Source organism: Quercus lobata, chromosome 4 (assembly GCF_001633185.2).
Source record: "Quercus lobata isolate SW786 chromosome 4, ValleyOak3.0 Primary Assembly, whole genome shotgun sequence".
Taxonomy (NCBI): domain Eukaryota; kingdom Viridiplantae; phylum Streptophyta; class Magnoliopsida; order Fagales; family Fagaceae; genus Quercus; species Quercus lobata.
Window position 1 is genome coordinate 2983120 of NC_044907.1, and position 20942 is coordinate 3004061.

The following is a 20942-nucleotide window of genomic DNA, read 5'->3' on the forward strand; positions in this document are numbered from 1 at the left end:
TTTTTTTTTTAGAAACAAATACACACACGCATAAGGGAGAGGGAGAAAGGTTCTAACACAAAGGCATATTATAAACTCTACTCAAAAGTCATGATAACTTTTAAGGGAGGATAGAGCAAGTTATACTACACACAACACACAACACACTCTCTTAAGCAATGTTAGACAATCACCCATACAACAAATTTAATAATTTTTACCTAATGACAAGGTAGTCATGACCTCTCTTGACTTTTCAAAAATGCTTCATCCCTTTTGTATTTTTGGTATAACCAAAAAAAAAAAAAAAATTGGACTTAAATTTTAATAATGGCTCCCTAGATACATGTAATGCATTTATATAGTTGACTAATACTTTTTTAATTCCCTTTAATTACTCTTATGTCATACATAGCTCATTAAATTAAAGTGTATTTAATGTATATCATACATAATTTAATTATATTCTATTTTTATTAAATTGATTTGCATATATATATATATATATATAGTTTCAACTTATGGCGTCTGCTCCTGAAGATAACTTTTTATTATTAGATCAAGACACCAATCAGTTTTTGGTGTAGGAGGAAATTGAACTCTAGATCTCTTATTCAACTATCAGAGAGTTTATTAGTAGAGCTAACTAGCTAGAACCCATGATTTGCATATTTTTAAACATGTCAAGACTTTTTTTTTGGCAAAGATATTTAGCTTGTTTTTTTTTTTTTTTTTTTTTTTTTTTTTTTTTTTTTTTTTTATGGCTTTGCCACTGTGTAGAAGGGAAAAAAAAGGGAAAGAGAAGTCTCCTCTTTTCATTTCTTAAAGTTTTGGTCACTACATGAGGAAGCCATGATTGAAACCTCTGGAGAGAAAGGGAAGCAATGCACCTCTCCCTTCCTTGACATGGTGAATTATTGCCTTCTTTGGAGTTGTTCTCCATTAGTTTTTCACTTCGTCTTCAAATTTGTATGTTTATAATGTTTTATTACTTTATTTACAGAGTTGGTACTTGCTGTGGTTGTGATTTAAATCATGGTAATTGCAATCACATAATTGTCTAATTGGCAATAAATTTATAAATCCGTTGTATTTTAATATTGGGGTTAAACTGCTTTAATATCGTCATGAATTTCTTGTGTGTTTCTTTCACAAGAAAAGATAAATAACACAAGAAAACAAGAGCACAAAGGATTAAGAAAAAAAATAAAGAGAAAATAAAGATTTATAAGGCCACTACAACGGCACAACCTCTGCAAGAAAATGGGAAAATTTAATACACACACTATTGCACACTCCATACATACTATGATCTCAGTTAAAATTGTGAAATCATATTTGTGTGTATGGTGAGTATATAATAAAGAGTAAATGATAATCACCACTCCAGGCAAAAAGCCAAAAACATTACCAGACTGACCCACTTTACAGAAGGACTTGACTAAATTATGCTTTAAAAATCTTCGACCACCTGAAAATTAAATCTTCTGATTTCCTTATCAATCACACATTTAGCATCACCGAAAATTATGGATTGGTTCTTTGGATATTTTTCATGTTCTTACAGCTTATGCTTTAAAAATCTTGGACCACCAGAAGAATCTTCTAGATGACTCGCCTGAAGCCTTATGAAATGCTATCAACCACACATTTATAGACGCCATATCTCTAGAAAAGCGGAGTCACTTTTAGGGTTTGTTCAATTGGTGGAGCTTTAGAGAGGATGAAATATAGGGGGTGGGGGGCTTTGAGGACAATGGTGAAAGATTGAGATTTTCATTTGTTTTGTACAAATAAAAACAAAAAAAGATGGAAAATGGGAATGGATGGTGATTTTCAATCTAGGTTTAATCCCCAAAATTATTAAGGAGAAAGGAGGATGAAAAATAAGAAGAGAAATCATAATTATAGTTTTGGCCCACAGGTAGTCATTTGACAGATGAGTTGAAGTGAAGTAGAAAAAAAATTACTATTTTTGATATTATTAAAAATTTTAATAAACTATACATATTTTACAAAGAGTCTATAGTAAATTTAGAAATTATTTTTCAAATTCACTTACGGATGCAATTTATAATTGCATGACTTAAGTTAATGTAATAAACATTCAAACACGCCAAGATCTTGTAGCTCAATTGGTTGGTAGTAACATTGATTTTGGTGTTTTCAACGAAAATATTTAGGATTCAAATTCTCTCTTCTTGATTATAATTATTGAATTGTCTTTAAAATAAAATAAAAATAAATATTCATACACTTTAATGTTTCTTAGATACTTTTAATTCCACATTACTAATAATTAAGACAAATTTATTATATACATCCTTCATTATTTTTTCTCCCATCCAAGCTAAATAAAGTTATATACATTTACATCAAAAGTCTTATAATTCATCGATAACATTATTTAATTATGTATTTGTTAGGTTCTAAAAGTTTAGAACAATTGACAAATCATGAACATAAACTTGTCTAGATATAGATCCTAGAGTCTATAGGTATTATTAGACAATGCTCAAAGTGATTCAAGTCAAGATTCAAGAACATACAAGTTGCAGGAAGAAGATTTCATAATCTGTCAGGCTCAATTGATCGAAAGACAGGCTCGATTGATTGAAAGTCGTATCTGCAAAATTTTAATTAAGCTCAAACAGCAATTCAAACCTATTAAGGATTAGGGTTTCAGATCTACTTCTCCTAGTATATAAAGGAAACCCTAAACATGTTTTTATAAGGCTTTTTAGAGAGAAAAGAGTGTGTCTCTTTTGTATTTAGGGTTTTGTTTCTAAAAAACTCTCTTATATCTTCTACTGATGTTATTACTTGAAGAATCTCAAGATCCGGTGTTGTAGAAGTTGCTACCTTCTCTAGTCGTCAAAGGTGTTAATGATCTAAACTTTCAAGGGTGGTCTTGGAGTCACAAACAGGAGAGTTTGTGTTGTTAAACCTTTGAGTGGGATCTCAAAGTTACAAACGTGGTTGTTTGTGTTTTGCAAAGGCCAAAAGAAAGAAGGAGTCCGTGGTCTCCGAGCTTACACGTGGTTGTGTCAGTAAATTTCTACTGGTGGGTAGCAATAAGATGTTAGTGGTGTAGCAATAAGATGTTAGTGGTCTAAATTGCTATTGTAAAATTTCGATTCTTTCTAGTGGATTTGCTTTTTACCTTGAGAATAGTTAAGTTAAATCGTCCATAGATTTTTTACTGGTTTGGTTTTGTTGGGCTATCATATTATTGTGTTTTTTATTTTCTACTGCTATACATTGATATAATATATTTGTGTTAACCTAGATCTGAAATTTGGACTAAGTAATCACTTTGCTAATTTACTAGGTTAATCTGATTGTGGTTTTAAGGGGTTTAAAAACTATCAAGTGGTATTAGAGCGGCTAGCTCTTTTATTTTAGATCTTTTGATCTAAGAGCTGATCCTTGACTCCTGTTGTCATGGATAATTTGAAGTGTTTTTCTGATCATGTTTTTGCTCATGCTTCTGTTGATTTTATTGATACCTGTGAAACTCTTTGTATGGAATCATTGAAATCTATGAAAATTGCTAAGAAATTCAAAGAAGAGTTAAAATTGACTAATCTTGAAAAAGAGGAATTGGTTGTTAGATTAGATGAATCTAATAAAAAGAACGAATTTTTGAGAAATCAAATTTTCTCTCAAGATGAGAAGATGAAAAGTTTGGAACAAGAGTTAGTTGAATCTAAAGTTAAAATTGAAAATTTGACTAGTACTAAACCTGCTGTTGATAACAGAAGTGTTTCTGTTTCTCTTAAACCTAAAACTGAGAAATTTTATATCCCTCCTTTTAAGAGGAATAATAAAGAAAATGCTTATTTTGCTAGGTTAGACAAAGGTAAAAGTTCTGATGTAGACGCTAATGTTTCTAAACCTAAGTCTAAACCTACTATTAGAGAGTATAATAAATCTGTTTTTGTGCCTACTTGTCACCTTTGTCACCTTTGTGGTGTTGTTGGTCATATTAGACCAAATTGTTCTTTGTTGAGACAAAAATCAAAATCTGAAACTAGATTTGCTGTTAGGAATACAAATATTCTTTTGAAAAATTGAGCTTGTTGGCTTGTAAAAGGAATTTGCAGGATTTCAGTTTTTCTCAGAAGATTGGTGTAATCCCTCAAATATACTCTACTTTACATGGATTTTCACCTACAAAGCCGAAAACTCGTTCTATATGGGTGAGAAAAGATTCTCTAATTATGATATCTCTCTCTTGTTTTAGAACATGCTTGACATTGTGGAGAAACTTGAATAGAATGTGTTATACAAGTACTAAGCTATTTTTAATTTTATGTGAGTATATACTAGTTTGTACACGTACTCATGGGTTAATTAAGAAATTGATATTTCTTATATGTGTACCCTCTATAGCTTAGTTAAGCACTGTCATGCATTACATTTGCATTATTCATTTAGAATAATATGTGCTTTTTGTTTTCGGTCATAATTTTTTTTACCAAAAAGTTTTTTGTGTCTTGTATTTTACATTTTGGATTTATAGTCAAGGATTAGTCGTATTATCTTTACATAACATGTTTATGTACCTTATTTAGCTTGGATGAACTTCTTTTATTGCACTTTACTAGTTTGAGCTTTGCAGTGCATGTTATGTGGGAGATATTTATAGTTTTTGATCACTTTGTCTTGATCTTGAAATCACATGTCTTTGACTGTCGGACTTGTACCTTTTGAGAAATGCATAAATAACTATCTCACCACTGTTTACTACCCTATCATGAACACCTTAGTGCATATTGTAAGATTTTGTGCTCGAGAAAATGTAGCACATGCACGAAAAGAACATAAGGTGTAGCCTCGGCTTAAATGTTAAAGTTGGTGTGTACATTATAGGACTTAATGTTAAATCAATCAAATAAAATTGGTGTGTACATTATCCCGACTTTTTAATAAGTTTCTGCTTAAATAAAATTAGTGTATATATTATGAGGCAAATCAAGAAACTTACATTATTGTAAGCTTGTTTTCTAAGAGATGTGGGAGTTATATGATGTAATTCTTTTTGTGATAGTCTTTTTCAAATTCTATGTGATGAATTTTGTAGAAATTGTGATTGATTTCTATTTACATATCACCTCACATGTTTTTCAAGCTTTTGCTAGTTGGACACACTACACAAGTTACTCTTTACTAAACTTGGTACAATATATTGTGTGTGATCTTGTTGTGGCCATCCAAGATTACATGTTCCTAGATTTTGATGCAAAATGCCTTTAATGTTTGAGTTTTGGAGACAAATTGGTTGAAAAACTTGTTTTTGGAAAATCTGGGTTGAATTCAAGTGTATTTGAAAATTTTTTAATCTTATACTCATGCATTTCATTCATGAAATATTATGTTTTGAGGAGTTTCTGCATTAAGTTGCTTTGTTTTTAAAAAATTTGATTTTTTCAGATTTTTGATTGATCGAATCTGTCTCTCGACCGATTGAAATTGCGATAAAATTTTTGGTTTGAATCTGCTTGACTCAATTGGAATTCAATCGATGCTCGATTGATTGAAACTGAAAATTTTCAATTTTTAAGTATTTGACCAAATTTTTTTCATGCATCATTTATGTTAGGATTCACATGCATTGCATTAATTTTTTTTGTGTCCATCTTGCAGTTTTGCAATTATATCTCTCATTGTTTCACACATAACATGCATACACTTTGCTAAATTGGGTACTCAACTTGATTTAAAAATTGATTGATTAATTTTTGAGTTATGTACTTTTTAGTATATGCTATTTTTATTTGTGAACTGCAGAAAATATTTTTCTTAAGAGATATGATGGATAATCAATGTGCTAATATTTTCTCTAATCATGCAACTATTTATGGGTTACATAGTGTCAAGTTTTCATTTATTGAAAGAGAGAATATTTTTCTTCATGTGTATCCTCAACTTAGTTTTTAAGTTTGGTTTGTGTGTCCTTATTTTCCCCACCTCCTAAATTTTCCCAAAACTGTTTTTCCCAAAACTTGTTGTGTTTTTCCTATTTTTATAGGGGGAGAAGTTTGTTTTTAACCTTTGCTCTTCATAAGGGGAGTTCTCTATTTTTTATAGAGTTGAATTGTTTTGTGTTCTCTTAATTCTTTATTCTCTCTTGACTTTTGTTGTGTATGTTGTCTGTTTACTCTTTGTATGAGTTGTATTTGTCAATACTTGACAAATAGGGGAAGATTTAGATGAAATGTGGGAATATGTGGGAATCCTGTTTGTTTTGTTTAGGGGGAGATAAAATTGTTTTTCAAAGGGGGAGAATATAAAAACTTTTTGATGTATCTAACTTAGGGGGAGAGTTAGTTTACTTTTGTTTTTATTTTGTGTTTCATATTATTGTTTATATGTCTTTCTTTCCACATATGCAGTGATGCGTTTGTTGAGTGTTTCAGGAAAGACAGGTACATTCTGATCAAGACCTTCTACCTTTTATTGGCAACTTCTTGGTTAGGATGTCTTAGATTGGGATTTGTGATGTAATTGCGCATTTTATTGTATTGGGTTATTCTTGTATTTGAGCATTTTATTTTGTATGAAAGTTTTGTCACGAATTGCCAAAGGGAGAGATTGTTAGGTTCTAAAAGTTTAGAACAATTGGCAAATCGTGAACACAAACTTGTCTAGATATAGATCCTAGAGTCTATAGGTATTATTAGACAATGCTCAAGATTATTCAAGTCAAGATTCAAGAATATACAAGCAGCAGGAAGAAGATTTCATAATCTATCAGGCTCGATTGATTGAAAGACAGGCTTGATCGATCGAAAGTCGTATCTGCAGAATTTTAATTAAGCCCAAATAGCAATTCAAGCCTATTAAGGATTAGGGTTTTAGATCTACTTCTCCCAGTATATAAAGGAAACCCTAAACATGTTTTTATAAGGCTTTTTAGAGAGAAAAGAGTGTGCCTCTTTTGTAATTAGGGTTTTGTTTCTAAAAAACTCTCTTATATCTTCTATCGGTGTTATTATTTGAAGAATCTCAAGATCCAGTGTTGTAGAAGTTGCTACCTTCTTTAGTCATCAAAGGTGTTGATGATCTAAACCTTCAAGGGTGGTCTTGGAGTCACAAACAGGAGAATTTGTGTTGCTAAACCTTTGAGTAGGATCTCAAAGTCACAAACGTGGGTGTTTGTGTTTTGTAAAGGCCAAAGAAAGAAGGAGTTTATGGTCTCGGAGCTTGCACGTGGTCGTGTCAGTTTCTACTGATGGGTAGCAATAGGATGTTAGTGGTCTAAGTCGCTATTGTAAAACTTTAATTCTTTCTAATGGATTTGTTTTTTACCTTGAAGATAGTTAGGTTAAATCCTCCTTAGGTTTTTTACCGATTTGGTTTTCCTGAGTTATCATATCGTTGTGTTTTTCATTTTCCGCTGCTATACATTGATATGATATATTTGTGTTAACCTAGATCTGAAATTTGGACTAAGTAATCATTTGGCTAATTTACTAGGTTAATCTAATTGTGGTTTTAAGGGGTCTAAAAACTATCGGTATTTTAATTAACTTAACTAGTAAATTTTTTTATTATATAAGAGGTACAGGGTTCAATCGATCCTGCACTACTAAAAACGGGCTCTGGAGCTGCGTTTACAAAAAACGCAGCTTCAAAGTGGTGTTTGAGTAAAAAACGCGGCTCCAACACTGGACCTATTGCCGCGTTTAGTAAACGCGGCTATAGACTAGCACTGAAGCTGTGTTTATAGGTGTTGAGGATGCGTTTTTCCGGTTGGACTGAAGTTGCGTTTTTAAAAACGCGGCTATAGACCCATCTGGGGATTTTTTTTTTTTTTTTTCAATATATATCCCAAAGCTGCGTTTATGAAACGCAGCTTAAATGGTTGAATTGATCTGCGTGTTGTAGAACGCGACTTAAACCTGAGCATGAAGCTGCGTTTCGTAAACGCAGCTTGAACTTTTACAGAGCTGCGTTTTATAGTAAACGCAGCTTGAACTTTTACAGAGCTGCGTTTTATAAAACGTAGCTCTGGGCTTGTTTTTTTTTTTTTTTTAAAAAAAACCCTCAATAGGACACAAGAACGAAAAAAACCCTAAATTGAAAAAACTCTCAGCTCACTCTCACCACCAAACTCAGATACAAACCCTCACTCTCTATCACTCTCAACACCATTCGTTACCGCCGCCTCTCATCGACGCCACCACCACCTCCGAGAGTCGATTGCCACCACCACCACGTCAAACCTCTCTGTCAGCCATCATAGGTCAAAGGGAATTGTGAAAAGGTGAAATTTCGTACTTTCATATTTTTCTGCGTGATGTAAATTTTTTCTTTCTTTCTTTCTCTTTTTAGCTGATTATTATTGATTTTATATTCTTTTCTTGAAGGAGTAGAGAACAGACTCGTGCAATCTCGAGCGCTGTGAGATGTGCTCTAAGCGAAGTTTAATTAAATTAGTTTTTAATTCGTGCCCTCTAATCTTCTCTGGGTTTTTTATTATTATTTGGGTAAAAATCATACCTTTGATCGATTATTTGGTGGGTAATTACTTAATCTAGCTATCCGAAGCTAGTAGCCACTATACTTTCTGTATGTATAAGCCTGAGTCATGTAGCTCCTAATCGAATAGTGCTTCTAGACGAAGAGCGGAAGAGATAACAAAAGAGACTAACCGATGTTAGAGTTTAGATAAAAAGGAATTCTATGTAGTTCAATGATGGTTCTTTAAATAGTTTTTTTTATTATTTTTTTTTCAATTTATAGTTTTTGACTTTTTGTTTTGATTTTGGCCTCTTCAATATCTTGTTAGTTTGATTTTAGATCCTCAAATACGTGGTTGATTCAATTTGGCTTTAAAAAATGGGGTGTCAGGTTTTATTAGTCACACTGGAGGAATAAAATTGATTTTTTTTTAATTAAAAAACTTTAAACTAAATTTTAAAGAAACTCAAGTATTTTGGTAAAACTATTTTGATTCTATTTCTTTTCTGCAATTCATTTTGTGGAATTTTCTGATATATATTTATGTTTTGCAATTATAACAAGCCATTAATAAAAGTTTATCATCCCCAAGTGATGTTATATTTGCATTGGCAAAGGAGGAGGACCACATACCCTTTAGAAACTCAAAGCTTACCATATTGTGGATCCATTACATTGGTAAGATTAGTGTGTTTAGTTAGGTTACTTTGCATAATGAGTTGTTTCTTGTTGATTTAGAAGTATTGTTTGTTGTTTGACTTAGTCTTTTACCTGTACTTAAAGTATTATTTTGTTTTACATTGGATATTGGAATGCCCATGATATTGTAGATGGGGAAACATAGCTTTATCACAAAGCATTATATTAATCTGACAAGTCATCAAAATTGGTTGAAGGGTATGTGACTCTCTTTTGGGATGTGGAATTTTATCATTTTGCTGCAATTGCTTCTTAAGCTCCCTATTTTATGGGATCAAATCACATTTTCTTTTTGCCTTTTTAAGTAGTGTTAACAGTTCATTGGTAAATTTTGTGGCTGTGGCAATTTATCAATTCTTGAATAAATGTTTTTACTGTTTTTCCATGTGGATTCAGTTATAGAAAAGGAAATTGGAGCATTGCAATTAGAAGTATGTGAAGAGCTTCCAAATTATCCTCATCTCCTCTTTATAAGTTTGTGTTGTTATCTCTCACATAATTTTAAATCATGTTAGGAAAAGAAGCTTGTTTCTCACAAATCAAGCAGGCTTCTTTAATTGCATTTATTAATTGTACTTTGTAAAATAATTGCACTTGTTTATACTTTTTTTCTTAAGTGAATTACCATTGGACTTATGAAATTTAGGAGCAGTTTAATCCTTTTACTTATCCAGGGATGTCCCTAATATTTTTTAAATGGCTTGTTTGTCTGAGTTTGATTGTCATTTTGTAAATGCATGCAATGGATTTGAACCAACTTGATAATTTTGAGCCACTAGTTACAGACTTCTGGGTTTCTGGTGGTAAAGCTAGAAAGATTGAGAAGAAATGATGTCAGATATCCTAAGTTCTTACAAGTTTAGATGGACACCTTATTAGGTTTATTTGCTTTATAAATCACCAATTATAGGATTTTGGAATGAGTAATGGCAAAATTTTCTTTTTATTTTCTCTTGCAGGTGCTAGATGAAATTGGTGTTGCCTCACAGGTTGGTATCAGAAGCTATTCATTTCTGGACTTTGTTACCATTTGGTATTATTATTATTATTATTATTATTATTTTGTAACTAAGCTGATTTGGGTTATACTTGAACTCTTGGCAGTTGTCAGCAGCTCCCAAAGGAAGGATTGCCTTGAAAAGAGTTGATGCTGTCGGCAGGTATATAACACTGCTTGCCTTGTAAACTTCCCTGTATCCCCGACCCCCACAAAAAAGAAAAAAAAAAAAATTGAAATAAGGGGTACATTTTAGTTTCTTTACAATTGTATGCCCTGTGACACAAGATTTTTGAGGTTGATGAATTTGTATTTAACTACAAGAAAGATTTTTATGAAACTGAAAGTAAGACATGTTAATGGGTTTACGGTTGGGAAAAATGTAATTAGTTATTAAAATATTGAATTTAAACCTCTTTTTTGCTTGAACTGTGATAGGAAGCAGTGCAATACTGTCTATGAAGGTCTTATTGTAGTGGTAAAAGGTTTAACTAAGTAAAATTCAGGGTCTCAAATGCTTATGTGTTGGTTTTGTATTTGTGCTATCATTTTCAATTTAGTATTAGTATTTTTTTTTTTTAATCTATGAGGCCTATTTCATCATCTTAGATCTATGAGGCCTATTTTCCATCTCTAAATAGGAAGTATGGATTTATGCCACTGTTCAAGAATGTTTTCTGATTTTGTTTAATTAACCTTGTATGTTACTTATGTTCCATCTCTTTTTCTATATACAGGTTAAGAATTTAATAGCTTGACTTGGTTATTGTGAATTGGCTACTGCAAATCTTTCTGGTCAACTGGTTCCACAACTTGGTCAGCTTTTAAATCTGCAATACTTGTAAGTCATCTTGACATACAGGGCAAGTTGTTTGACTGTAATTAATTAATTTTTTTTATTTTTTTATTTTTATTTTTTTTGTGTTGCATGAGTTAGTGCCAGGGTATGTCCACATAAGAAATAGACTTCACTACCCATAAGAAATTCTTAGGCTGCTTGTTAAACCCCCACCTCCTTGATTAATTATAGTTGTGTCCTTTTCTCATTTGAAGTTCATCTCTGCATTTAATGCTGGCATGGCTGGTATTATAGTTCTAAAGGGTAATTATGCCAAAGAAGCATTTATTCAACAGTTGGTAATGATTTCATATATGCAATTTGTTTTGTTGGTTCAGTATTGTTGCATCTGATTGTTGGCAGGAATGTGTATGTGGAATTACAGGTTTTGTTTTGGGCAGTAATGTGTTGAGGAAGAAAAAAAATAAAAAAAACCTATAGCCGCACTTTCGACTTAAAACGCAGCCCAAGCAGCCCTATAGCCGCGTTTTCTATCTATGAAAACGCAGCTATAGGTCCCGAACCAATGCACTGTGTAGGAACGTGGCTATAGGAGAAAATAAACGCGGCTATAGACACCGTTTGGGCTGCGTTTCAAACGCAGCTCTATGTTGCACCTATTGCCGTGTTTTTATAGAAAACGCGGCCATAGGTCCTGCATCTGGGGTTGTGAAAAAATGCGGCTCTAGGCTATCTAAAACGCAGCTACAAACCCCGATTTGGGCTGCGTTTGTGAAAACGCAGCTCTAGGTCCCCGCAGGGGGCTATAGCCTCACTGCAAAGGCCGTGTTTGGGAATGCGGCTATAAAAACGCAGCTATAGGCTATAGCTGCGTTTTGCGAATGCGGCTATAGCCCTTTTTTTTTGTAATGCCGCATGGTAGCATTATTGATATTTGATGATACTCTATGAATAGAGGCTCCACAATATTCTGTGGTCAATGAAGGCAAAACCTCCTTCATGGAAGTTTCCTCATATTGAACTGTGGACGAAGTTTGAGATAATTTGACAATAATAAATCCAGAAGATCACAATAATAATTGGATATTTTTCAAAAATCCTCCATTGCATTTTTGGACATAAATTTTAATAATATTTGTTTTAAATTACTAAAAAAACAAAGAATTTAAGTGGTTTAAAAAACCTTCGAACACCTGAAAAATCTTCTGAATTCCTTATCAATCACACATTTTTCTTATTCTTACAGCTTATGCTTTAAAAATTAAAATCTTCGTCCACCAGAAGAATCTTCTAGATGGCTTGCCAGAAGCCTTGTGAGATTTTATCAACCACACATTTTGAATCACCGTCAATTATGGATTGATTGTATTCTTCTGAATTCCTTGGATATTTTTCTAGTATCTGACGTATTTTGTGAATTCCTTATCAATCACACATTTTTCTTGTTCTTACAGCTTATGCTTTAAAAAATAAAATCTTCGACCACCAGAAGAATCTTCTAGATGGCTTGCCAGAAGCCTTATGAGATTATATCAGCCACACATTTAGAATCACCGTCAATTACTACCTTCTTCAGTCAAAAAGAATCACCGTCAATTATGGATTGATTGTATCCCTCTGAATTCCTTGGATATTTTTCTTGTTCTTATATAAAGGAGTATATCTGAAGCAAATGTTCCCAAGTAACCCATTAGTTCCACCCAAAAACCATAGTAAGCAACTAAGCTTCACAATGGCTCTTAAACTACTTGCCTCACTCCCTATATACAATTTCAGTAGAGTACTTGTATCATCTAAAGATCCCATCTCACTTGTAACATCCAGGACAGAAATGGCTACCTTCCTCGTCCTGTCAAATGCATGCCCGCCAACAAAGTTTCAAATAGTCCTGATATTTTGCGGAGATCAGCAAATTACCAACCTTCCATTTGGAACCATGATTACATTGAGTCCCTAACGAATGAATATGTGGTACGTACATTATGTTATTATTGTTTCGTTAGTCAGTGTTTAGTACTTGCATTTATTGGCTTAGGTGACAAAGTTTTATGTACTCTCATTTTAATATGATTTTCTGGGTAAAAAATATTTGAGTAGAAACTACTTGAGCTTAGTCAAACTCATAGTTTTCGGACTATTCAAAAAACTGGTAAAGTGAGAGGTTTAAGGTTTTTAAAGTTGGACCAAGGTTTGACTAAGGTCGAATCGCAATGATGTCATAATTACTTTAATAATTTATTAAATGGTAAATTATAAAGTTAGTTCCTATCCTTTACACCAAATGTCAATTTAGTCCTTAACATTTTATTGTGTCAATTTGATCTCTAACATTTTTAGTATTGTGTTAATTTAATCCCTACCATTATTCCTTAAATGAAAAAAAGCAGAGGTGTCAAACAAAATAGTAAAAAATTATTTTCCATGCCACGTCAACTACCAACCAACTTGACAAGTCAGATTAAAAAAAAAAAAAAACCAAATTAAACTCTGCACACAGATCTGATTCTTCTCACTAAATAGTTCTAAAATCCCTAAAAGTTTCTCTCTCTTTCTCTCTCTCTTGTATCATCTCTGTAGTAACCAAATGACAAATTATTGTTTAAAAGAAACAATCCCATTTACGAAAGCTGGTCTAGAAACCAGCTCAAAAAATCTGAGGAGTTAGTCCACTAGGATCAAACCTGCACTACCTCGTGCCACAGATCCCTTTGCAAACGAGTGATTTGCTACTACTCTCTTTTTACTCTCCAGATATTATAGAATCATCACATAGACCTGCCAAGAAATCTACCATCATTTCAAATTCAAACCAAACCTGAAAACCCGTAGAGTTTACAGAATGGTGGACAACCTTTCTCAAATAAAAAGAAAAAGGAATACATTTTTTATGAGCTGCCAACAGTGGTTTCACAAGGTGCTTTGCATTCGTTTATAGCCCAAGCTCCTGAATTAAACCTGTAGGAGAAAATTAAAAAAACTGTTAGCCAACACTTAACTTTTGAGAAATTTGTATAACGGCAGCTATGGAGATGATATTGACAAGAGAGAAACTTCTAGGGATTTTAGAACCATTTAGTGAGATGAATCCAATCTCACGTGCGCATATTTTAATTTGAGTTTTTATTTTTTATTTTTATAATCTGATGTAATTGTACAGTTGGCAGTTGATGTGACATGAAAAATAATTTTTTACTATTTTGTTTGACACGTCAGCATTTTCCATCCAAGAATAATGATATGGACTAAATTGACACGACATTGAAAAAGTTAGGGATCAAATTGACACAATTAAAAGGTTAGGGATTGAATTGACATTTGGTGTAAAGGATTGAGACTAACTTTATAATTTACCCTTAATTGAAAACCAAAGACAAATATTAAATTTATAAAATTAGCAAAATTGACTAATATATCTATATGTATGGTGGAAATTTAATGATTTTCAAGTATATTTTTACAAATTAAATAAGAAAGTTAATAAAATAAAATAATAAAACATTAAAACATTAAAAGTTATGATTAATTTTTAAAGTAAAGTTGAATATCTTTAAAGGATTTTAATTATAATTTTTTTTATATATATATTCTCTTTCAGAGATGGGTAATTTAATTCAATAGAATAAAATTGTGTTAAGTAGTTTTCAAAAAAAAGAAAAAAAGAAGAAGAAAGAATTGTGTTAAGTTTAATTCAAGCATTTTCTTTTTTATTGTTAAGCGTCAACATGCAGTCATAGCTTAGTGGTTAGACTTTAGCAGTTTAGCTCTAAGAGCATCCACAGCAGTGGAGCTAAAAATATAACAATTTAGCTCCACCAAAAGTTACTTTATCTATTTTACCTACACACATACCACAGCAGCGGATCTATTTTAGCTTTCAACATAATAAAATAATATAAACATCACAATAAAATAATATAACCACTACAATAAAATAATATATCCCACTACCCAAATAATTTTCACAACACCAATCACAACCACTTCTACCATCAGCCACAGCCATAACCACCACCACCAGTCCACAGCAGGGAAAAAAAAAAAAAAAAAAAAAACTGAAATCTCCAATCTTTTTCCTCTACCCAGACCAAACAAATTCATCAATCACAAACAAAATAAAAAATCACAAATCACAAACAAGCAAAATGCCAGCGAGCTCCATGGGTTTCAGACCAGCGGCTTCGATGAGCTTCAGACCGGCGGCTTGATGAGCAAGCGATCGGCGGCGTGAGATGAGGCAATCGGCGGCGCGAGGCGATGGGCGACACAACGTCGGCGAGCTTTGATGACCTTCAGACCGGCGGCTTCGATGAGCTTCAGACCCGCGGCTTAATGAGCAAGTGATCGGCAGCGTGAGGCGATCGGCGGTGGAAGAGAAGTTTGCTTGAGAGAGAGAGATGAGAGAGTGACTGGGGAGATATTCAGCAAAAAAAAAAAAAAAAAAAGACTGGGGAGATGAGAGAGTGACTGAGAGAGAGACTGAGAAAGATAAGAGATGAGCGATTCTTTATTATTTTATTAACCAGCCGAATAAAAAATTCTTTTTTTGCTCTCAGCTACAGTGCACATCTATATATAGATGTGCACTGTAGTATATAGATGTGCACTGTAGCGGAACATCTAAATTTTTTCCTTATACCTCCACTGCTGCAGCGTGTCTTTTGGGTATGTGGAGCTAAATTTTAGCAATCTAGCAATATGCCTCCACTGCTGTGAATGCCCTAACTCTAACTAGTTGTGCCTAAGTTTGGTAGATAATAATGAGGGATGACTGAGAACGATCAGGTCGCAACTAGCATGCAGATAGAATGTTTTTGTTTTTTTCTTGATATGCTTTTCTAGTTTTTTCATATAAGCCAAAACTCATATCTTGTGAATGCTAGACTAGGTAGAGAGTGTCTATATTGCTCATTTCATACCATCCAATATCGTAGAAAAAGAGATAGCCTTTGCCTAGAGCTAAATCTTCTTCAAACTCTCTTCTCCATTTCCTTCACCATTATTACATCATTGAGAGAAATTCGTAACCTTCCCCTCATTCACCAAATACAAACTCTTGTGAGTTGTGTTGAAAGTTTGGAAATCTTTGGGGTCATTTCAAATTCAAATCTTTTGGTGGCTTTACGTTGGCTGCCCAACAATGGTGTCTCTGGTCAACTAGATCATAAAATGGCCTTGTGAAGTCAATTGCTAACTAAAGCTTGGAGGGCTTAATTATATAGGGGCTGGGATATGAGCTGGTGGTTCATAGTCTTTCATATATTGCAACTATTCATGCTAATGGAGATTTTCCGACTGTGTTATGGTGGTGGGGGGGGGGGGGGGGAGGTTTTTCTGCCTAGGTGCTAGGGTTTTACTCTTCCTAAACACTTCTTGGTGTTTAGCATGGTTTGGTTTATTTTTCTGCATTTTCATATTGTTTTCTTTATATGGTTTAGTTCATGTATGGTTATGTTTGCAATACGAAATTTGGTTAATCACTTACATTAAACTAATTGGTAGTTTAGGATTAAAAGTGATTAAGCCAAAAAATTTGATTATGGGGTTTCTAAATATATGCTAGGGTGTTAGTAGCATTTCTTTGTAAGTTTTTTAATAGTACTAGTAGTAGCTATTACTGGAACTGAATAGACTTTGTTGATGAAAATTGTGATGTAGGGGGAAACGTGCACTAGACAAATTAATATGTTGAAGGAACAAGTGAGGATGATGCTTCACAAAGTGGTGGACCCTCTAGAGCAACTTGAGCTGATAGAAATCTTACAAAGACTAGGATTATCTTATCACTTTGAAGAAGAAATGAAAAGAATATTAGATGGTGTGTACAATAATGATCATAGTGGTGATACATGGAAAGTGGAGAATTTGTATGCCACAGCTCTTAAATTTAGACTCCTAAGACAACATGGATATAGTGTCTCTCAAGGTATTTGAGGATTTAACAAAAAAAAATCACAAGTGGATATTGAAAGTTGGATTTAGTTCTATAAGTACTACAACTTAAGTTCATTAAATTCAACCATATGATTGCATTAACCAATAAATCATGTGGTTGAATTTAACTCTACTTGAAAAAATATAATACCAGTTGCGTTGAATTGGTCAATGCAACTTATTGAATTTAATTGGGAAACCTAATGTATAGACTTAATTTTTACCCTTATGCCTAACCTGTCATTTATGTTAACACTCTGGTGTTGCTCATTGCAGAAGTTTTCAATAGTTTCAAGGATGAGAGAGGGAGTTTCAAGGCATGCCTTTGTGAGGATACCAAGGGCATGCTATCCTTATATGAAGCCTCATTCTTTTTGATAGAAGGTGAAAATATCTTGGAAGAGGCAAGAGATTTCTCAACCAAACATCTAGAAGAATACGTTAAGCAGAATAAAGAAAAAAATCTTGCTGCTATAGTAAGCCATTCCTTGGAGCTCCCACTGCATTGGAGGATGCTTAGGTTGGAAGCAAGATGGTTCATTGACATATATAGACACAATCAAGACATGAACCCTATCTTGCTTGAGTTTGCAGAATTGGATTTCAATATTGTACAACCAGCCCACCAAGCAGATCTAAAACAAGTGTCAAGGTAACATTCAATCTCATGGCATCAGGAGAAATAAATATCAAATAATTTATAGCCTAAAAATTTATGCTTTTGTTTGCTTTACCTAATTGAAATGTGCCAAAGTGCATTAATTGCTATAATTCTAACACCCATATGTTCTTCTTTGATTCGTACAAAGCTGGTGGAAGAGCACAGGCCTTGCAGAGAATTTGAGTTTTGCGAGGGATAGACTGGTGGAGAATTTCTTTTGGACAGTGGGAGTAATATTTCAGCCTCAATTTGGATATTGTAGGAGAATGTCAACCAAGGTCAATGCACTGATAACAACAATTGATGATGTTTATGACGTATATGGAACTTTGGATGAACTTGAGCTCTTCACCGATGTTGTTGAAAGGTTTGTATTAATGGAGAAGGCATCTCATGTATCTAATAAATATATATATATATATATATATATATTTATATCATTGCTCTCACAATACGTGGGACTCACAATTCTGAGGTTCACATGGTATGATAGGAATGGTGCATATGCTAGATACATAAAATAATTATCAGTATTAATGACACTGCCTCATTTGCTTGAAAGCTATCTTAACATATAGATCACTTGTGGCTACTGTTAGAGATATATTAGTCGTATTAGCCCAATGTAATAGGCCCAAGCCCACTCCATCTTGTACTAGTGGTCTAGGGTTTAGTCGCCTATATATACTCATGTTAGGGTTTATTGTAACACAGGTTATTGTACTACACTCTTACATAATAAAGATGTAGCCCTTAAAGGATTCCTCCGTGGATGTAGGCCGTCAAAATTGAATCACGTAACCCTCATATTCTCGGTGTTCCCATTCTATACTTCTCCTTCCGCATCCACTCTAGCATACACAACATAGCATAACATATCGTGTTGCTAATAATTATATTTAATATGGTATCAGAGCCACAGTGGTTGCTAGATGCCATGGAGTCTAGATCCAACAACCAAGCAAGCCGTGACTTAACTTTTCAACTCTGATACCATGTTAACAATATATAGACTATTCAATCTTTCTCTCTCTTACTTTATATTGTTAACAGCTACATTGTGTGATACCAGATGGGATATCAATGCAATGGATCAACTCCCAGATTATATGAAGATATGTTTCCTTGCTCTACACAATTTTGTTAATGAAATGGCTTTGGATACTGTGAAGGAACAAAGATTCCACATCATTGAATACCTCAAAAAAGCGGTATGGAATTGACTTCTATATTCATCAATATTAATTCTCAACATTTTTTTTTCTTGAATACCTTGTGTTATAATACCCCTAATTCATCTTTCCACAATAAATTTGCAGTGGGTAGATTTATGTAGATCTTATTTGTTGGAGGCAAAGTGGTACTACAACAGATACACACCGAGTCTACAAGAATACATTGAGAATGCATGGATTTCAATAGCAGCACCAACTATACTAGTGCATGCTTATTTTTTTGTCACAAATCCAATTACAAAGGAAGCCTTGGATTGCCTAGAAGAGTACCCCAACATAATCCGTTGGTCAGCAATAATTTTACGACTTGCAGATGATCTTGGAACATCTATGGTATGTTAACTTCTAAAAAAATAAATTTCATGTTTTGTATTAAATATTATATATCTAAAGATGTATCTTATTTTTTTGTTGAGAGAAAAGTAATTGATAGTCAATAAATCAAGCATAACTGTATAATAACAATTGGTGTTAAACAAAGGAAGGGACTGCCACCATCCACACATATAAGCAATGTCATTTAACTTTGAAATTACAGGGTAGTATAGAAACAAACAGATGCTATCTCCCTCCTATATTGTTAGTCCTCTTTAGATAATCTAACATTTTAAGGGGATATCATTTAATGTACTAACTTCTAATTAAAAATATACACGTTTTCAAAACTACTCTTATTAAATTTTTAGAAACACATACACACACAAGGAAAAGAAAATGAATTTTGAGCGGAGTATATGGGGTGCCTTTATATTAGAATTACCTTTACTAATTTAAACTTTAAAGAAAGAATGATTTGATTTTTTTTTTTTTTTGAATTAAAAAATAAAAAACAATGGATTATCCATTAATTTCACAAGGTTCCTTATTCACAAACTATACAATCTTAAGAGTTTCATCATGAATCTTGTGAATACTTTTGCACTAACATAGGCTAACATCCATTTTTATATATATAAAAACTCAGGATGAGTTAAAAAGAGGTGATGTCCCAAAAGCAATCCAGTGTTACATGAATGAAACTGGTGCAAGTGAAGAAGATGCCCGTGAGTATATAAAGTATTTGATTAGTGCAACATGGAAGAAGATGAATCAAGACCGGGTTGCGAGTTCTCCCTTCTCTCAAATATTTATTGAAATTGCATTGAACCTTGCAAGGATGGCCCAATGCATGTACCAGCACGGAGATGGACATGGTGCTGGGAACCACAAACTAAGGACCGAGTATTGTCATTACTTATTCAGTCCATTCCCCTAAACAAAGATTTACATTATATTAATTATTTATATGTAAGGATGCATGTATGAAAATTTTAACTTAACAATTGTACTATCCGAAATTGTAGCCATTTTTTTTTTTTTTTTTTTCCTTTCCTTTCACTTTGGACGATATATTTCTTAAAGAACGTTTTTTTTCTCCTTTGATGAGTGAGTTTTATGGCTGTTAAGTTAATTACGTCTGCAATACTGTTTGGCCTGACTAAAAAAAAAAAAAAAAAAAAACCGAACACATATATCGCATGTTTCTTATAAATGTGTTCCTAACAAATCCATAATCTTGCTCACTGTCACAAGTCAACCTGCCACCTACCATAGAGAGTGGTGTGGCAAGTTTTCCTATCTCAAGTTGTTGTGAATAATAAAAAAATGTTTATATATATATATATATATAGGAGATTCTAGCCTTTTGCCCTTAATTTTTAAAAAATTTAGCAATATGCCCCTTTTTCGAAACTATATAGGGATATGCCCCTGTTTCGATACTCGATTACCTTAAAATCGAGTTTCATTAAAATACTTGATTTGTATTTGTAGAAAATCGAGTTATTTCAAATAAAACTAAAAAAAAAAAAAAAAGCATGGAACTCGATTTTAGGGAAGTCGAGTTCCAAAACGCCGCTATAGGGCTTTAAAACGTCACTATAGGGCTTAAAAACGGCACTATAGGGCCCCTTGAAGTTGGTATGGGGACTTATAAATTTTTTTTGCAGGAAACGCCGCTATAGGGCTCTAAAACGTCACTATAGGGCCTAAAAACATATAGGGCACCCAGAACAAAGTGATTACACTTATAAAATATTTTGTAGAAAAACGCCGCTATAGGGCCTTAAAACGTCACTATAGGGTTTAAAAACGCCACTATAGGGCACCCTGAATATGGGCCAATCACACTTC

The 20942-nt window shown here is 33.2% G+C and overlaps 1 protein-coding gene and 1 pseudogene across 3 annotated transcripts; both read left to right on the plus strand.

Moving 5' to 3' along the window:
- The first annotated feature begins 7829 nt into the window (after positions 1-7829).
- Positions 7830-10989, plus strand: LOC115986454. 2 transcript variants are annotated; one of them, XM_031109485.1, is made up of 7 exons: positions 7830-8251; positions 8355-9126; positions 9279-9345; positions 9544-9578; positions 10107-10136; positions 10252-10307; positions 10882-10989. In XM_031109485.1, exons 2-7 carry the CDS (start codon positions 8992-8994, stop codon positions 10892-10894), a joined length of 336 nt encoding a protein of 111 aa, XP_030965345.1. In that variant the 5' UTR covers positions 7830-8251; positions 8355-8991; the 3' UTR covers positions 10895-10989. The 2 variants fall into 2 exon arrangements, 1 of the variants encoding a protein (XP_030965345.1); XR_004090748.1 differs by lacking the exons at positions 9279-9345; positions 9544-9578; positions 10882-10989 and having other exon boundaries at positions 7832-8251; positions 10252-10309.
- On the plus strand, positions 10893-20187 carry LOC115986453 (annotated as a pseudogene). The gene is made up of 8 exons (XR_004090747.1): positions 10893-10985; positions 12398-12914; positions 16599-16866; positions 17151-17526; positions 17684-17902; positions 18608-18746; positions 18855-19103; positions 19735-20187. The product of XR_004090747.1 is annotated as a myrcene synthase, chloroplastic-like (transcript).
- The last annotated feature ends 755 nt before the right edge of the window (positions 20188-20942 follow it).

Bases quoted from the DNA above. Each gene is read 5' to 3' on its own strand.
- LOC115986454 (XM_031109485.1), top strand. From the start codon at position 8,992: ATGTTTTGCAATTATAACAAGCCATTAATAAAAGTTTATCATCCCCAA. The intron at 9,346-9,543 runs GTATGTGACTCT...ATGTGGATTCAG, and splicing joins TCATCAAAATTGGTTGAAGG to TTATAGAAAAGGAAATTGGA. The intron at 9,579-10,106 runs GTATGTGAAGAG...TTTCTCTTGCAG, and splicing joins TTGGAGCATTGCAATTAGAA to GTGCTAGATGAAATTGGTGT.